The following is a 20,433-nucleotide window of genomic DNA, read 5'->3' on the forward strand; positions in this document are numbered from 1 at the left end:
TCCGACTCGCACTTGGCCGGTTTTTTAACTATGGTTTAAAAAGTTCTGTTTCTATTTAGCTTAAAAAAGACATAGTAATATGTATTTTTTATTGATATAAGATGACCAAAGACTTCTCACAGTTTCACTATATCCCTTAGCAATTAGAGTTAAGCAGGGATATGCATACGTTTGTTTGAACGCGAAAATTTCAGGAACTACTGGTCCGGTTTAAAAAATATTTTTCGTGCTTAATAGCCCATTTATGAAGGGTGGTTATAAGTTTAATTTTATGCAGTTGCATGAAGTAGTTCCCATATGACGAGAGTAAAACCGATGATAGAAACTAGTCAAGTGATAAAACGCGTTACATCAGATACCACACAGATAGATGAAACCGTGGTTCACAACTATACTTAAAACAAGTCTAGGTATAAACATAAAAATAATTTACCTCTTCAACAAGATAGGTATCAAAGCAAAATTAATTAAAATACCATCTAAGATGGTTGAAGTAAATAAGAAAATGTTTTTCTTTTACATCTCCTCAGTATTTAAAATGGATACTAAGATTATCATCAAGCTGACAACGTTAACTTTACTTTAAAAATAAACTGTCTTAGGAGACTTCTTGTAAATAGTTTTTTTACTAAAGAGAATTACAGATTTAAAATGTTAGTTTAATTTTTAAAGAACATTCTTGATGTTTTTTTTTACAGCAATCTTATGTAGTTTTCTTAGAAATATCTGAATGACAGTATTTGGGCATAATATAAGTAGGTACACTTACTTACGGCGTCTATATGGAAAATACTCGCTAATTAATGTTTTAAATTGATTACCTAATATTTAAAAGTTGGTAAAAACATGTAACTAAAACACTAGAACTAGTCTAAGCTGCATTTTATTAACAGATTTTGTTGAAAGAAAGGGAAAAGCTACAAGAAACTTATAAACGTACTGCTATTAGACACTATTCAAGGATTCTGACGGGAATAAACTTGTTTGTAATTTTCCTCAATTATAACAAAACCTTAGATGTAAAACAAGGTTAGACACCGTCTTTAATAACATTTGTGTTCACGTTACACGTGCTAGTGAACCCTCGAGCGACTCATAAATTGTGCCTACCCCACTCTCGTCCACTCTACACGAACAAAATATAACCCTCTCCGATGTTTTTATGTCTCCAGCATTTTACGACATTTTACTAGCACATACTACGTGTAGATATAGATATCATATTTTTGTTTAATTTTTTCTTAAAAAGGTCAAAATGGAACTAAGCACTTACTCTCTTCAATTTCGTAAAAAGACCAATTTTGAGCTTTTTAACATACCTTACAAAATATATGTAGGTACCCATTCTCGAACAAATAGAGTAAAACGTTGGTTAACCAATAACTGCTTGTATGTCGCTAATTATAAAACAGTAGAAAATAATTCTGTCAGGTGTATATCTGGTTCATCTGTGACATAGCCAGAGGAACTCGTCCACACACATGGTTTAGCACAACTGAAAAAAAACATATACTTAGAAAAGATTATATGTGTCGAATACCGAATATACTGCTGAAAAAGTTACAGGCCTGACAGACAACCAAACGAATCAATCAAAACCTATTAACAGAAAGCCTTTATAACCTTACCAATACACAAAACAATTCACAACAAACACCACTACACAATAAAAGGCAATATAACTAATTCACGTAAAACGGAACGCGGAAACATTTAATGAAATCCCCTTCTCGCTAACTCGTACAATTAACGTGACAATACATTAGTTAAACTGATATATATACGGTGAATCTATTTATTCCTATTTTGATCTTTATTACCTGTGGGATAGAATGCTTATTTGTTTATCAGTTTCATTGGGATCCTGGAAGTATTTCATGTTTCCAAATAAAGTAAAAGGTTTTTATTTAAAACTAGGTCCCGTGTCCCGTGGGTTGGTACTACAACGCGCAGCCAGATAAATAATAGGCTGTATTTCCTGGATAAATCGGCTATCTAAACCTAAGAGAACTTTTAAATCTTCCTATGACACATTATACCAAAAAAGTCTATAGGGACTGTTTTAGAGCTTGTGAATTTTCTTGTCCACTTTTATCCTACCTAACGTAATGGCAAAAAGCGACATTCCTTCACCACACCACTAACTTAATAACATACAAAACAGACGAAAAATGTAAACACTTCGATCCAAAAAAAATGAGTCAGCACCAAAACAAATCGCGACCCATTCAACCAAAGCCTAAAATAAAACACTCGAAATAATTTACCCATCAAACCACCAGAGATTGGAATTCATTCTCACAGGACGAAGCCAATACTTGCACTCTGCAGATCTAATAGTTGGCCGACAGTTGCCGATATGATCAGAAATAAAAAACTTTTCAGAAAATCGTTAATTCAAAGTTTTTAGTCTATCGGCTAAATACTTGATCGTTGTTATACGCATACTGAAAAAGTCGTGGTGGCCTAGTGGGCAAAGAACCAACCTCTCGAGTATGAGGGCGCGGGTTCGATTCCAGATCAGGCAAGTACCAATGCAACTTTTCAAAGGAGAATGGCAGATTTCGTACCGCATATTTTTGTCGTTGTTCAGTTATAGAATTTGTACCAATTATTAAGGCAACTAAGTCATTTATTTTCATGTTAGTGTAGTATTTTTAGAACTCCGGATTAATTAATTATACCAATTAAAAGATTCAAGTAATTGAACGTAATATAATCTTAAACTAAACGCAACTAAACGTAGTTCTGTTTTTAGAAGTTGCCATTTGTAAAATATCACGAGGCTCGAAATGATAAATAATTATTTAAACATAGAAATAACAGTAAATATAATTAACCAATTACATATTATACCTTAAAATGAATAATTATTGCATACTATCTTAATAATTAACAATTTAATTATATAAATTATTTTCACCATCAATGTTTTTATTTTGTATTGGCAATTATTTTATTGACAGGTAACGGATATCTTTCAGAGTCTAGTCTCTGTCTGTCAGTGTCTGTTCAGTTCTTTGCTGTTGTTTTGGATTGTGGTTTGTTACTGCATCTGAGCAATTTAAGCAAATTATCTGGTCATTTTTACGTTGAGTCGAGGAACTGCTCCTTCGTACTCTATCTGTTGACAGTACTTTCGCGAAAGGACGCTTTATTACTTGTGTTGGGTGTGTGTACGTGCTTTAAAATGACGAGTTTGCAATGCATCAATTGCAACGTTCGCTTGTCGCGAATACGAAGGCACGCTTTATCCGATGAGAGTGAAGATATCGTCAATACTATTCGGCTGTGGACATATCCTAGAGATGTAAGTAGTTTTCAAATAACATTTTGCGTACGAGTGTGCCAGTTACGAAGTGAGAACTTTTACGTGTTAAAAAGTAGACTCACCACATAAACTACACGATTTCATACTAAAATAATATGAATGTACCTAAAACTAATCTTAACATTATTTGAAAAAATAACAAACATTGTTGTGGTTGTAAAAATATTTACAGTTTGTCCTGTAAACGATCATTGTTGTGTTTGTACATTAACAAACATATAAGTGATCTCTTACATGTATTGTTTACTTGCCTAACTTGTTTTGTGTAACACTGTTAAAATAGTTATTTAAAGCAATGTTGAATCATACCCAAAATCACTTAAATATTTTCCAGATAACACCTGCTGACCATGTTTGCCGCACGGAACAAATATTTGAATGATCTGCAAGTAGTTGTTCTGGGTCTGGGTATTTCTGCACATGAGTTTCTATGTTGATGAAATAATACCAAGAATAGATTAAATAATTATAAGAACAATAAAATAGATGTATATTCCTACAAAAACAAAGTTGTTTTATTATACCACACTCGAAACCCGAGAACTTGACCATTATCAAACTGTTGCAGTCCGCTGCTGGACAGGTATCTCCTAAATGCACTCTACTGAGTGGGTACGATCCTTATCTATCTATCTATTTACCTAATTGTACGTACCTACCTAAAACACACCCAAGATTAAGAGACAAGCTAGATAGAACATTTATTTTATCATTACCATAACAATGTTTATGTACCTAGCTAAAACAACTTACATGGGTACACTGTAGTACATAACCTTAAAAAACAAAACTGGTTATAACTTTTACTTCCCAAGTTCTAAAAATCTAAGAATTTACAAAGGGCTTGCCTATCATATTACCCACCAATTATAACCCATAACAATGTTTATGTACCTAGCTAAAACAACTTATATGGGTATACTGTGGTACATAACCTTAAAAAACAAAACTGGTTATAACTTTTACTTCCCAAGTTCTAAAAATCTAAAAATTTACAAAGGGCTTGTCTATCATATTACCCATCAATTAAAACAAAAAATATCCCAAAACACGAAATTTTATTAGCGGTACGAAAGTCCCATACAATCCTGCCATTCGCCTTTGTATGTACTTTCTAAGTATATCTTAGACACCAATGACTGTGTTTCGGATGGCACGTTAAACTGTAGGTCCCGGCTGTCATTGAACATCCTTGGCAGTCGTTACGGGTAGTCAGAAGCCAGTAAGTCTGACACCAGTCTAACCAAGGGGTATCGGGTTTCCCGGGTAACTGGGTTGAGGAGGTCAGATAGGCAGTCGCTTCTTGTAAAGCACTGGTACTCAGCTGAATCCGGTTAGACTGGAAGCCGACCCCAACATAGTTGGGAAAAAAGGCTCGGAGGATGATGTTATACGCATACTGCCATTAATTTCCATACTGATTTATGAGTCCGAACAGTCCCTGGTAGTCGTTACTGGTAGTCAGAAGCCAGCAAGTCTGACACCAAGGGGTATTGGGTTGCCCGGGTAACTGGGTTGAGGAGGTCAGATAGGGCAGTCGCTGCTTGTCAAACTCTGGTACTCAGCTGCATGCGGTTAGACTGGAAGCCGACCCCAACATAGTTGGGAAAAGGCTCGGAAGATGATGACTGATTTAAGAGCTCAAACAAACTGTCGGTCATCTAAAAGTTTGCCGTCTGCCTCTGAAAGACGACAAGATTTTTTGAAAGAAGTCGTAATCTGTTCGTTTATAATGGGCTTGTTATTTGCAAGGCGCCCAGTATTTATGTCAAGCGGTGTAATTTGTAACGGACTTTTTATATTTTTCATTTTATTCGTTTTACGCTTACTGTTACGTTTAAGTGGTGTTAAATATTTTGAGTGGGGGCGACAATTAATTGTTCTACATAGAAGTATCTAAAAGATAAAAAGAAGTGTCAACTTTATTAAGTCTCATTGTTTTGAGGGTCAAAGATGCTTTTTATCTTGACAAAAATGTTCGCACTTTTTGTCATTAAAAAATCTAAAATATTAGTGTAATTAGCGTTGTAATTATTTTATCGCTAGCTTCCGCCAGTGGTTTCACCCGCTTGTTGAGGGAGCTATTTTGCAAACTCGGATAAAAAGTAGCTTATATGCTATTTTGGCGCCATATTATTCACTAAAATCGCCTCTATAATATTACTCATCATCAGCCTATCGCAGTCCACTGCTGGACATAGGCCTCTCCAAGTGCTATAATATTACTGGATTATATAAATGCCTTTTAACCATAACATTCTACAAATATCTTCTAAACAAAAAAAAAAAACAATTAAACTTATCTTTCAAACACCGCATAAAGGGCTTCACACACAGTTATCAACTTCTATTCAACATGTCACCGCTATCTCCGAGTACATTGCCGCTTCACACTCGACTGGCGTTTCAATAACAATGCACAATGCGCAATGGAAAGCGAAATGAGACGCTCGTTCTTCAACTTTTCATATTATAAAGCTAGAAAGTTTGTTTGTTTGTTTTCAGGAAGTTTCAGGCTTATTTGAAAGATTATTTTAATATTCATCTCGTGTAAAAGACCGGTTTGAAAAGTATTTTATTTAGCAATGTATTTGGGAGTGTCAATTTCGGATGTACAAAATAATTGCTAACCTCGTAGAAACTAGAAATTGAATCTACTAATTCCGAGAACTAGAAATTCCTACTAAGAGTGATGAACGATGTACTGCATATAAAATAATAGTTATATTTGAATATATATTTGTTACTTTTTTACGTACAGTTTACAGATTTCGATAAAACTAGGCAATAATATTGCTCACATTATCAGAATCACAAATAGGTTATTTTTTAAATAATTTCCCTGAAACACGGGTAAAACCGCAGTAAACAGCTAATAATTAATATTTCAGTATTAATAGGAAATTCAAAGGAACGCTTACACAGGGTTCTTTTCCTAAGAAACTGTCGGACGCCTATTAACTAGATACTAGAAGGTTTTTAATGAATATTTACTGGAAACTGCTTGTAAAGCGGTGCGGAATCACTTCTGCGCAGATGTAGGTCAGAGCTCAAGATTCGTGCCGATAACTATAGGTACCTACTCTAAGTTCTTATCTACTGCTACCTAATCTTTATCGAATCTACATAATTTACAATTAACTGCCTCAATTTAAAAAATCTTATTTAATAGTGTACCTTTCACTTTGTCAGATTTTATCTCAGCTCAGCAGTTTTATTGAGTTACTTTGGCATTCTAATTATTATAAGGATACTACCTCTAAGGATAATATCGTGAATCTAGACTTTCTTGCATAAAAACAGCCGAAGTCCGAGACGAAAGATACTCATCATAAATCAAACCTCGTTAACTTCTACATCGACTAGTGAGGATATAAATCAGTCGGGACATCGTTATAAATTGCGCGCCGTCAATCCACATCAGCTGGGTGCAGCTGACAAGTCTGTCCATCCCTGATGCTGTCAGTCAAGTCCGTAGTCCCGGATGAGGACTTTTATTGCAACTATTACTGATCGGTTAGACCTTTTAAGAATAAGCCAGAACGCGAGCACTTTTGAGCAGTTCGTTCACAGCCCAAGGCGCAATTTCTGTCATGGTTCTCTCTAAAAAAATAAGCATTTAATTGCTTGGTTTAAACTCACATTTAGTTTTAGCAATCAGTTCTCAGAAATCAGGTATTTGGACAAAAGTAACCTAATTGTTTTTAATCGTTACTTGGCGTAGGTTAGTATGTACATGAATGCCAAAATAACGCTGCCTGACTAACAAACTTTCACGCCAAAACTACTAAACCACGTCTGTACACGGATAGTCTATCTATAGCATGAAAAAGGAAATAAGCTTTATATGGGCGATAGCTAAAAACTTTTCATAGAATGAATCCTCAATTGACCACAGTCAAAATTCAATAAACAAAAGAATAACGGGAAAACCCATTACAAGTTGAAGAAGAACATTTATAAAAGCTAGAACATGAATAATAACTAGCTTCAATAGAAATGAACTCGGAACGCTTGTAAAATACCCTACTATTATATAAGTCTTGCAAAACGGTTCGCAGTAAGTCTTGCAAAAATAGAAAAAAATGGAGACTCTTGAGGGCAATAGGAATTAAGTCGTCCTAGAGCTTAGATAATTGAACCAACTGGAAAAGCCCATTGCCGTGCCTCTGCCAAAACTAAAAGAGGGTCGCTCATACTCGCATGTACATACATGTAAGCAAATCTTTGGCCGTAATTTATATTCTTGTAAATTGTCTATTTTGTCGTTTAATGAGTGTGCATAAAGAGTGAGCTATTTGTTGCGTTGCCTTGTCCCTTGCATGTTTTTTGAACCTCCGTTGTAAAAATCAAATCAAAATTTGACCGCTATATGTATAGTATGACCGCATGTCTCAAGCACTTAAATGGTCGGTTTCGGTATGTTTGAATTAAATGGATTTTCTTTCTTTCTATTTGGATGCAGTTTTCTTCCAAACTTATTTACTTTGCACAATTTGGGCTCGTATCGCTTCCAGTTAGTCAACCACTCTAATTTCAGACTGTCTATTTAAATAGCTCTTGCTTTCAACTCTTTAGTGCAGTTGGTCTAGCAATTTGAAGAGTCGCTCTACTAACTTAATGACTAATTGGACTGAGAGCTTTCAACATTTGCTTTGCGGTTTTTGAGTTTTAATTTTGTAGATGTTACGCAAGATACAGAACTATGTTAAAAACTTTTTGGTAGCAGCTGACTTTTCAGATGTTTTTGTTTTAATTAAACTGCACTTAAAATGTTAAAAGCTCTTTGAAAATGTTGTTTTCATTTTCCATATTGGTCACGATTAGGGCTGCCATCCGTCCGGGTTTCCCCGGATTTGTCCTAGTTTGGAGGCCGTCCGGGGGCCGTCCGGGCGGGGTTTCAAGAAGTGTCCGGGGAAAACCCGGACATTTTTCATAAGGCCATCTTAACCTATGGTGCCTGGGTATGCGAATAACCCGGGCGCCTAATAATGCAGAAGTCGAAGTGCCCCAAAACTCCAAAATTTTCGCGCTCGCTTCGCTCGCGGCTTCTTTTCTTAACACATCTTTTTTTACGTTTAGCTACTTTAATATCCCAATATTCAAAAAATTTTGCGCTCGCTTCGCTTGCGGCTTCTTCACTTTGCGGATTTTTTTATTATACAAGTTTAGGTGCTTTAGTGTCCCAAAACTCCAAAATTTCCGCGCTCGCTGCGCTCGCGGCGACTTCAATCTACAGTTGTTTGTATTTTTCAACATTTTTTTGTCTAACCTATCAAGAAGGTAACTCCTAGTTTCCATATGAGCTTTCTTAATTATGACCTTCGAAATACATTAAAGTCACAATCTTTCAATACTAGGTACTACATGAGCTAGAGACGGCCCTGACTTTTCATGTAAGGAAGGACCTCATTGAATTTAAGTAATATGGTAATATTAAAAATTAGGTCTTGTTTTGTTAAACAAAAAAAATCGGACTCGTCCGGGGAAAAAATGCGATTTACGCCAAATGCCAAATTCGAAATGGCAGCCCTAGTCACGATGTGTGGATCTTTGATACGTTTTTACGCAAAATCTTAGTAACACATTGTTACGAAACTTTACAGTACTGTAGCGTTCAATTCAGTCCATCAGTGTTATATACATATAGGCTTCTATTTATCCGGATGAAGGATTTTTTTCCAAGCAAAACAGCTAGGCAATCACTTTAACATAATCGAGGTTTCACACCTCATAATACTCAGCCGATTAGCTCCAAATCTCTAGCCCAACAGACCCGGAAACCAACCAATCCATCCAGCATGAAACTAGCTACATCCATACACCCTGGAACGTATCTCCAGCACCATAAATCAATTTCTAATAGAATTAGTAGCGCTTGAGGGGTCCTCAGAGTAATTGGAAGCTGTCGGCCAATACACTGAAATTGAGTTACTGTGATAAATTCATACCTTGTTTACAATTTACTAGATCTTGTAGCGTGTTCAATTTGATAATCGAATTAACTAAGCTTATAGGATTATAGATTACCAACTAGCTGTTTCCCCGCGGTTCCACTCTCGTTCTGAGGGGTTTACTAAACGCACCCAGATAAAAGTAGCTTATATTCGTTCAAGGGCTCTAGACTGTCTCGTAGTCATTAAAATCAATTCAGTAGTTCTAGCGTGAAGACGTGACAGACAAGCCGAGTTGTTTTCGCATTAATGTTCAGCTAATTTCCTTCCTCATCTGCCTAACTTTTTTCCACCTACATAATGTTGGGGTCGGTCCAATCGAAATTGTTGCAGCTGAGTACCCATGTTCATGGAGCGACTGTCTATATGACGTCCGTATAAACATTTTTACTTACCTAAAAGTTGAAGCTATCCCTATTTTGAAGCCTGAAAGCATTTCTAAGAGTAATGTATCAGCGAAAGTTGAAGCTTATACTTCAGCAATCCATATTGCGGCTTGGCAGATCTCCAACTCCTCACAGTTGACTTGTCTCAGTTGATCGACAAGTGGACGGCAGAACCGTTCTGACTTCTGACCGTCAACAAATAGCAAGTAAGACCTAAAGTACCTAGTCTAAGCAAACTAATATTATCAATACGAAAGTTCCTATGTATGGATGTTTATTAATCTCTCACGCAAATACTAGTGGATGGATTTTAATGAAATTCAGCAGTAATATGACCTATGTATCAGAATGGAATAAAGGCAACTTTTTATTCGGGCACGGAAAGTTGTTCCCTCGATAAGCGGGTGAAACCTCTGGCATAAGCTAGTAATATTACAAACAGCTTTCACAGTAGGCTTATTAAATTGTGTCACAGTAAAACTACCAAAAAAGTAATACCACGATCTAAAAACTACCGTCAGACGTTTTTAATTTCTCAGTTCAAACAAGGTTTTCAATTGGTCGCTGTCCCGCGATGAATAGAGGTCGTGGTATAATAGTCATAGATAAAATAGACCACTTTGCTATCTCAACGGTTATGCCTTTTCATTCAATAGTCAATTGTTTTGTGGTATTTAAACAGAGTGTTAAGTATATGTGTATTTTCAGGAAATATTCTTTTATGGTCTATCTGTTTTCGATTATGAAACAGCCAAAGTCATTAAACTTGGATTAGTAAGAACTGCTCAAATGTGCCTTGAAACAGTAAATTGAATTGGAACTGAAAACATAATTCAATATACTTACTGTCTGCTCTGCGTGGTTTTACTCACGTTTCAGGAGAATCACTTTCCCCAACTTAGTAAAACGTTGCCTGAAACAACAAAATACTTATAGTATGTCCCATTTTAGGCTCTGGCTAGCTAGATTATTTGTGACAGACACAGGAACTTTCGCATTCCCATTTTTCAATAATAGTAAGGATAAACCTTCCTAATTACTATACATAACTGATTCTAATAATTTCACTAGATATATAAAAACGTTTTCTTCTCAACATATTTCATATCAATCTGCAGGCTTAAACGAAACGTTTTCATTCACTTTGCGAATCTCTGCTTTGAAGCTTTCTTTTAAATTAACCACGAACATTTTAATTTGAAAACTCACTCAAAACCCTGTGTGCTTGCAATCAAAATCCAATTACTGCTATACTGTCATATCTTCATTTCTTCTAGTCAAACAAGAATTTTAATTTCAGAAGATTTCCCTTTAATGCAGTTGGTAATATCCTATTTTTAGATCTTAAGCATGAACTACCTATAATAATATGGAAATACTCGTGGCTACGTACCGCATCGGTCGATCATAAGGTTAAGCAATGCTTGGTGTGGTCAGTCCGTGGGTAGATGACCATCTTGTCATATCGAGCTTCTCATGTGTTCCAGAAAGCATGTTAAATTGGTCCTGGATGTCAATTGAACATCTTAGGCAGTCGTTACAGGTAGCCAGAAGCCAGAAAGTCTGACAACCAGTCTTATCACGAGGGTATTGGATTGTCCAGGGAACAAGGTTGAGGAGGTTAGATAGGCAGTCACTCCTTGATAAACACTGGTACCTATGTGCATCCACTTATGCCAAATGTAAGCTGCCCTTAACACAGCTAAGAAGTAAAAGGCTAGCCAGATGATTATCTTGCAACATTATATCTATCTACAGCTACTAATATTATAAGTTTTCTATTATCAAGCTAAGAATTTCCAATTATCCGCCTATCCTTTGAAGCCTGCTTGCAATGTGGTCTCAGCTGCATTACACGAAGATAGGCATTTAATAATTTGTTAGCAGATACGAAGGAACATCCTTTCTTTTACGTCATATAACTTCATGAAAGGATTTCTGTGAAAAATTATTTAATAGAGGAGACAGGTAAGTAATAACATGATAAAATGTATCACTCAATGGTTAAAAATAATTGAAATAAAACCAAATATAATTAAAGTGATTCTGAAAAAATATATCAATACATCTATATTAATATTATAAAGAAGAAAACTTTGTTTGTTTGTTTGGTTGTAATGGATAAACTCAAAAACTACTGGACCGATTTTAAATATTCTTTCACCATCAGAAAGCTATATTATCTGCGAGTAACATAGGCTATATTTTATCCCGATGCGGGCAGTAGCTCCCACGGGACGCGGGTGAAACCGCGGGAAAACGGCTAGTACTCAATACCTTTAAAATAGATATTTAAAAAATATTTTATAAGCTCTAACTCTTTTGAATACTATCACAGCAGAAGAAACTTTGATATTAGCAATTTAATCTCAAGTGTTGCATATTCCACCCGCAGCTTAATTCACGCATTGCAAATTAGTTTCAAACTTGATTATTATAATAAGTTGAGCAGTATGCTAAGTAAAATATACAAACTTAACAGTAACCATCATCTTACATCACTACATTATAAAATAACTAGCGACCCGCTCCGGCTTGGCACGGGATAACAGTATTCCCCTAATATTTAATGTATGTTATTATACATGTAAACCTTCCTCTTTAATCACTCTATCTATTAAAAAAACAGCATGCAAATCGGTTGCGTAGTTTTAAAAATTTAAGCGTACGAAGGGACATAGGGATGGTAAATCCCTCGCAACGTCCGGCTCAAAACTACTGCACGGATTATCGTACGATTTTTACCAAAAGACATAGTGACTTGTAAAGATTCTTTTCCGGTTGCTTCTGGAATAATCTCCGATATAGTCGTCATTCTATATTTTTAAAATTTTATTCTAAAAAGGACCTCTTTTTAAAAGGGAACCACTTTATATTTCGTAAGATCCTATTCCGTTGGAACTTCGCCAAAATAATTAATGCAATTCCTTTGTAAATAAAAGGAAACAAATGAATTTTGTAGTGGCAACACTGACTTACACAAAAACTCAAAAGAAAGATATTTCATTTGCTTTATCTTTGCTTCCTTTTGTCTTAAATACGTTCTTTTGTTTTCAGCTGAATTACGGGCGGGCAAGAGAAAAATCCCTTGAAATTTTGGCAATTTAACTTTCTTATTTAGAGCCCCTTGTCATCATCCTCCAAGCCTTTTTTTAACTATGTTGGGGTCGGCTTCCAGTATAACCGGATGTAGCTGAGTACCAGTGTTTTACAAGGAGCGACTGCTCTATCTGACCTCCCCAACCCAGTTACCCGTGCAACCCAATACCCCTTGGTTAGACTGGTGTCAGACTTACTGGCTTCTGTATTACTCGTAACGACTGACAAGGATGTTCCATGACAGCCGGGACCTACAGTTTAACGTTCAATCCAAAACACAGTCATTGGTGTCTAAAATATTTATAGAAAGTACATACAAACTTAGAAAAATTGCATTGGTACTTGCCTGACCTGGAATCGAACCCGCGCCCTCATAGTGGTTGGTTCTTTGCCCACTAGGCCACCACGAGTACTTTTAGAGTCCCTTGTCAAAAATTAAATAAACATGTTCAAAAAGCTATCGTTATATATTCAACTAAAAAAGTTTTTTCATATATCAAAAAACACAAGTCATTATTTCTCCATATCGGCAATTCAGCAGTTCTGTAAAGTCTTAAAAGATTTAATAGTATTTTATGCTTGTAAGCACATGACAAACGTAGCTTAGAAGCATTATAAATTCTCTGTAAGTTATTTAAATTTTATGTTAAAAAACATATTCTTTTTCAACCGTAAGTTTCAGAACTAAAGCATGTTTTAAAATAGACTAACCATTTTCCCGCGGTATCAACCTTACCGGGATAAAATATAGCTTATGTTACTCCTGAATCGGGTAGCTTTCCAACAATCAAATCGGTTCAGTAGTTTCGGAGTCTTTAGAGCACAAACAAACAAAAAATGTTGCCTCATTATTAGGTATGTTTCATCATTTTGTATAAGGGCTCTTCGTGTTTTCATAAAAGGCTATTTAACCCCAATTTCAGCTTTACGAGTTTAACTGTAAAACCCTGTATATACATTTTATTTCACAAACGTATGCACAAGTTACTTTAATTATTCGACCTATTTATGTAGCTCAATTTAAGATACAATGCCTATTATTTTATTTAATCTAGTCACAAGTACCTATTTTATAGTTAAATCACATTTTTAATACTCTCATTGGGCACTCTCTAAAAATTATTGTACCTATTTACGGCAAAATAGGGCTACATTTAAAAATATATTTTCGGAAAAACTGTTTAAAACTAATCGGCTTAATTTACACGCAAACAAATTAATTAGAAAAACTAACTCAATGTCGTTTTTAACCCTTCATGCTTAACCCTGCGTTGACCATGAATTCAGGCTTATAGCTATCTGACATTGAAGGTCAAGTTGTGACCTTTAGACAAGGTGTAAGGTCATAAACGAACCCTATGGCTAGGGTGAAACTTTTCGAATTTATTGAATACTAACTGTTCCCCGTGTGTTCGCCCGCTTTGTGAGGGAATTACTTTATGTAGCCGGATAAATCGTAGCATAATGTGTCTTTTTCACCATCTGTATACCAAACATTTAAATCAGTTCAGTAGTTTTGACGTGAAAACGAGATTGCACATATTAGTAACATTACCTCTTGTAAGGATTTCAGTTTCTTGAACTTTGCTGACATATACTTTTTGTTCGAGAGGTTTATTGGGCTTATTGCACTATGTTTTATGTTTTCCAATATAGCCTTTGTGAGCTGTATTTTGAATTATTATTATCCTCGATAAATGTTACATAACATTATGTCAAATCGTAGGAATAGAAAAAACCATGATAAAAAAGAATTTATATCTTTGATTTTGACTTTTTAGTCTAGACACACGGCAGTGTGTCCGCCAAGTTCGAGCAAAAAAAGCGACACACCGGCCGTGGGTTATATTACACGAACCATTTCGGGCCAAATTCGACCCCCTTGTAACTCAAAATCTATTTTATTTACGCATATCAAAGGATGATGGGTAAAATTGGCCGGTATATCCAATGAAAACCATTCGCATATCAAATGATAGCTTATACCCTAAGCTTCATTTTTTGTTATGGGCACAACCTTGTAAACCACCGGAGAACGAAGATATAACACCTGATAGCATAGGACAGCCCATGGACTTGAACCACCTCAGTGCGTATGGGAGGGATGTTTAAGTGCATTATTATTGTCAATAATTGTCAGAACGAGTCACAGAAGGTATCTGTGCCCATATTTTCCAAGTTTATTGAAAAAAAAAAGATTATTTTGCAGGTAGTATTTACAACGTATGGTGTACGTATTCCGCCGTTCTGGTGAGTCTAACCGGTAAATCCAATAAAAACCATTCGCATATCAAATGATAGCTTATACCCTAAGCTTCATTTTTTGTTATGGGCACAACCTTGTAAACCACCGGAGAACGAAGATATAACACCTGATAGCATAGGACAGCCCATGGACTTGAACCACCTCAGTGCGTATGGGAGGGATGTTTAAGTGCATTATTATTGTCAATAATTGTCAGAACGAGTCACAGAAGGTATCTGTGCCCATATTTTCCAAGTTTATTGAAAAAAAAAGATTATTTAGCAGGTAGTATTTACAACGTATGGTGTACGTATTCCGCCGTTCTGGTGAGTCTAACCGGTAAATCCAATAAAAACCATTCGCATATCAAATGATAGCTTATACCCTAAGCTTCATTTTTTGTTATGGGCACAACCTTGTAAACCACCGGAGAACGAAGATATAACACCTGATAGCATAGGATAGCCCATGGACTTGAACCACCTCAGTGCGTATGGGAGGGATGTTTAAGTGCATTATTATTGTCAATAATTGTCAGAACGAGTCACAGAAGGTATCTGTGCCCATATTTTCCAAGTTTATTGAAAAAAAAAAGATTATTTAGCAGGTAGTATTTACAACGTATGGTGTACGTATTCCGCCGTTCTGGTGAGTCTAACCGGTAAATCCAATAAAAACCATTCGGATATCAAATGATAGCTTATACCCTAAGCTTAATTTTTTGTTATGGCCAAAACCTTGTAAACCACCGGAGAACGAAGATATGACACTTGATAGCATAGGACAGCCTATGAACTTGAACCACTTCATTTTGTATGGGAGCGATGTTTAAGTGCATTATATTATTGTCCATATTAGTCAGGACATATCACACGAGGAAATGCTATCTCCAATAATGGAAATAATATACGGTGGTAGAAGTAAAAGTTTTTATGTTTTGTTTTGCTATTAAAACAATTATGCCTAGTTAAGACCGATTTTAATTGATAATCTACCCTAGGCTTATTTAAATAAGTGATAAGTTGACGAAAATACATCATGCAATGAATTTTTCTACTATGGATATTATTTTAACAAAAAAAAAATGGTGCAAAAAGTATAATTCTTTTGTGCCCGACTGTACTTATTTCCGGTCGATTCTTGACATGAACTGTATTATTTCAGTAACTGTAGGGTATAAGCAATAATCTAATTCACATTAGAACTTTATTGGTTATCAGGCCAGGGTTCATACAAAATTGCCCATCATCCTTTCTAGTATCTGTTGAGACCCCCTCACTTATCTAAAATACAAAATTTCATTAATATACCTATTGTAGATTTTGAGATATTGACGTCAGAAAATCGCTATTTTTACTATACACTTATTCACTTATTCACTGACTCACTCATCAAAAACCTAGACCACTTCCAATGGTCGTATTGACTTGAAATTTGGCATGGAGGTAGGTCTTTATGTCAAGGTAAAGGAAAAAATCTGAAAATGGCCAAGTGTGAGTCGGTTTCATAATGTTGAAGGTGTTTTATACCCGGTGTAAAGGAGAAGGGGACTTCTGGGCCCAGCAGTTAACTACCTGAAATATGTATTAAAAAAACCGTTACATTTTTTTAAATAAAATCACAAAATATGGTACCAGGATTCTACCCAGGAAGAGAGAAAACTTAAATTAAGATAATAAGACTAAATAATCGATTAAATAATGCCTGAAATGCCTGAATTACTAGTAATCTACTGTATTTTTATTCCGGCAACACTTGTTGGTGGCATGCGTCTGTCACTGACTGACAGATGCACTCGTTTGTTTTCTTTCATTCTGAGTGCGCACATATTTTCCTGGTTTTACTATTTAAACCCACGACCTTGGCTTTTCGACGGATCTTGCTACTCTGAATTACCTGGCTCTCGATTTTGGACAACTGTTACGCCTATCGATTGGATATCGACGACATGGATCGCTGTATGAATTGTACGATTGCGCTTGGTCGCAGTAATTCTATTGGAAGAAAAGTCTTGGAGGATGAGGCGATTTTAACAGTTATTCGTCAGTGGCGTGCATCTCAGCCTGTAAGTTTTTACCCATTTTTTACATATTCAAATCGTGCTTTTAGCAAGCCATTTTAACTTCATATCTATCGGTTTATTGGACAGTATTATATTAGATCAATAGTCAATTAGTTAGCTTAAGGTCTCTGCACACAGCGGGCGGCGCGGCGGGACGGGACGGCGACGCGACGCTGAGCAGTTGTAATGGTCTATTCACACAGCGGGCGTGGACGGCGGCGACGCGACGCTGAGCAGTTGTAATGTACTAGAGCGACAGTTACCGTCGCGTCGAGCGGGGCGGCTCTGTGTGAAGTCGTCCATAGTATCTAGACGACTACGACTTCACACAGAGCCGTCCCGCTCGTCGCGACGGTAACTATCGCTCTGTGTGAAGTCGTCCATAGTATCTAGTACATTACAACTGCTCAGCGTCGCGTCGCCGTCCCGTCCCGCCGCGCCGCGCCCGCTGTGTGCCTTTAAATAGACATATATTTTAATCTGTGGAATGTGGAGTTTGATCATTTCTCTTATAAAAAAAGTGAAGGTCACCCTCGAGTCCCGATAAATCAATTTCGGTCTCGGTTGTGACATCGACATTATTGAACATGCACTAGGGGTTGAACAAGATTTAAATGGTTATGTTATTTCAGGTAACCAGTGAGAACGTTGTATGCCAAGCATGTTGGGACTTGGCCCAAGATGTGGTTCTTGGAAGACGTGCGATTGATGCACCAACCCAAGTTGGCCATTCAAGCGTATGTCTCCGCTGTGGTCGTTCACTCTTAGCCCGGCGGTTCAACCACCTTCTTCGTAATGATTCTGCTCGTGAATCTGCGATATATAATGTGATTAGAGAGTGGATTCTACCACAAACGGTAAGATAGTTTAGTATTATATTTTAAATTATTTAAACTATATCTATACTAATATTATAAAGTGAAAGAGTTTGTTTGGTGCGTTCAACGCACTAATCTCAGAATCTACTAGTCCGACTTTAAAAATCTTGTCTGTTAGATAGCCTATTTATTGAGAATGGTTACATAACATTACGCTACATCCAATAGCAGCGGAGCAGTAAACAAAGATGCTAGTGAAACCGTGAGGTTCAGCTAGTTAAAATAATAAAACATTTATTTGTAAAGCTAACATGATTTAAAACTAGCACTAAATCATAAAAATAAAACACTTAACTGAAAGACAAGGGCACCCGACACAGGTTAGGTTAGGGTTATTTTTTATTACTATCTGGACTACTGTATTATAGTATAATAGTGAATTTTTATTTTTGAAGGTGGACGAGGCAAGTCGTATATGCCATTCCTGTTGGATATTAGCAGACAGAGCTGCTGTTCATATGAGTACAGGTCCTTCGACTTCCTCACAAAGTAACCCACCGCCAGCCCAATCATCAGTTGGTGTTTCTGTTGGACAATTGGATGAAAATCATGACAACATTCTACACGAACCTGAGAATGTTTCCATTCAACCAGAACAAAACCAAGGTAATGATGATGTGCATGAACCCTCAGTGGAACTACATTCACCAAGTGCCCCAATTGTGGAACCAGTACAACAGCACCCTGAACCAACAATTGTATTGCCAGATTATATGCGGGCAGTTGAAACAGAGCGACGGTGCTTCATAGAAGGTTGCCAGAGAACTGAACGATATAGAGTTCCTCTAGCAACGAGAAAAATGTTGCTTAATGAGCATAAATATTATGTACCACAAAATAATCGACTTTGTGATATACATTTAGTAATTGAGGCATGGGACTTCCTTGATAGTTTAAGGAGTAATTATTTACAAACATTTACTGCAAGACATATCCAAGATATGTTTACACTAAAAGAAACCCCAAAAGAAAGGTTTTGAATTTTGAAAATATTGATAATATGGACGACCATGTTGTGCATACCTGGATCGGGTTTACTAAAGTTCAGTTCCGTCAATTATTTGATGAGGTTCCACAATTGATAGAAATTCGTAATAGTTCTTCAGTTTTAGCAGCCTATCTTATCAAATTAAGAAGTGGGGACTCAAATGAAAGATTAGCAACATTATTTAAAACATCTAAGAAAACTTTAGCCAAGTGGCTGTGTCAAGCCCGTGACATATTAACTGAACATTTTGTGCCTCGGCACTTAGGTTTAGAACACATCACTAGAGAACAAATAAAAGAAAGGAACTTAGCCATTCCTAGTGCTTTATTTGAAGGAGATTCTAGGCCCATCGCTATATTTGATGGAACTTACTGTTATATTGAAAAAGCTCTAATTATTTATATCAAAAAACATACAGTTTGCATAAATATAGGAACTTAACCAAACCTTTTTAATGGTGTGCACAGATGGTTACATCATTGATGTTTTGGGCCCCTATCCAGCTACCACGTCAGACTCAGATATAATGAGACATGAATTTTAAGTGGAAACCCACTCCAGGATTTTTCCAAAATGGTGATGTATTTATACTGGATAGGGTTTCCGAGATTCATTACCTTTGTTAAACCAATGTGGATATAGGACATACGTGCCTGCTACTTTGGCGCAGGGTGAAACACAGCTGTCAACACTTGACGCAAACAAATCGAGGGCAGTCACCATTTGCCGTTGGGTCGTTGAGATTGTGAACGGTAGGTTTAAAAGAGATTTCAAATTATTCAGGCAATGTTATTTTAATACAGCCTCAAGAAGTTTAATAAGAGATTTTAAGGTGGCTGCTGCTCTCATAAATAGGTTTCACCCTCCCATAACCGATAGAATAGACTGTGGGGCTATCATTAATCAGATTAATTTAAATATGAATAGACATAACATATTAGGTGATTTTATTGTTAACAACCAATATAATAGACGTAGGGCTGATTTTGAAACAATAACTATTCATAATGATAATTTAAATGATTTTCCCCAGTTGTCATATGATGAATTAATTCTTGTATGCTTAGGTACATATCAATTAAAGCAGGCACGGTCCTATTTTGGTGAACATTTGCGGGAAATGATGGGTTTATAATAGAAGTGTGCAGGGAGGTAAGCAGCAGCCTTCTTCGACAGCTGTCAGCTTCAAATACTTCTTGGTTATTGCGAGGCCGAATACAATCCCGCCATATAAGTCGCAAAACATATTTTGTTTATATTTTAGTTGATAGCTGTCGAAGAGGACGAGATTCAATATTATCATATTATTGTAATTGTATTGTAGGTAGAAGAACTGTAGGCTGCTGTGCCCATGTAATGTGCATTATATGGTATCTCAGTTGGGCAAGATTCCAAGAAAATATCGTACCCCCTGCACAATTTTTAGATGACATTCTAATAATAATTGAAGATGAATGATAATACATGTTTAATTATTAAGTATATTGGTG

The 20,433-nt window shown here is 36.2% G+C and overlaps 3 protein-coding genes across 4 annotated transcripts in view; 2 read left to right on the forward strand and 1 right to left on the reverse strand.

The window, feature by feature from the left end:
* The window catches only part of LOC110378686 (2-methoxy-6-polyprenyl-1,4-benzoquinol methylase, mitochondrial), a 381,156-nt gene that overhangs the window by 132,056 nt on the left and 228,667 nt on the right, over window positions 1–20,433 (reverse strand). The window lies entirely within an intron of this gene.
* LOC110378676 (calcium/calmodulin-dependent protein kinase kinase 2) overlaps window positions 1–20,433 on the forward strand; it is a 222,477-nt gene that overhangs the window by 15,576 nt on the left and 186,468 nt on the right. The window lies entirely within an intron of this gene.
* Window positions 16,547–19,323, forward strand: LOC135118441 (uncharacterized). The gene is made up of 3 exons (XM_064040518.1): window positions 16,547–17,080; window positions 17,710–17,934; window positions 18,351–19,323. Exons 1-3 carry the CDS (start codon window positions 16,964–16,966, stop codon window positions 18,933–18,935), a joined length of 927 nt encoding a protein of 308 aa, XP_063896588.1. The 5' UTR covers window positions 16,547–16,963; the 3' UTR covers window positions 18,936–19,323.

Source organism: Helicoverpa armigera, chromosome 22 (assembly GCF_030705265.1).
Source record: "Helicoverpa armigera isolate CAAS_96S chromosome 22, ASM3070526v1, whole genome shotgun sequence".
NCBI lineage: Eukaryota > Metazoa > Arthropoda > Insecta > Lepidoptera > Noctuidae > Helicoverpa > Helicoverpa armigera.

Bases quoted from the DNA above. Each gene is read 5' to 3' on its own strand.
- LOC135118441 (XM_064040518.1), top strand. From the start codon at position 16,964: ATGGATCGCTGTATGAATTGTACGATTGCGCTTGGTCGCAGTAATTCT. The intron at 17,081-17,709 runs GTAAGTTTTTAC...ATGTTATTTCAG, and splicing joins AGTGGCGTGCATCTCAGCCT to GTAACCAGTGAGAACGTTGT. The intron at 17,935-18,350 runs GTAAGATAGTTT...TTATTTTTGAAG, and splicing joins AGTGGATTCTACCACAAACG to GTGGACGAGGCAAGTCGTAT.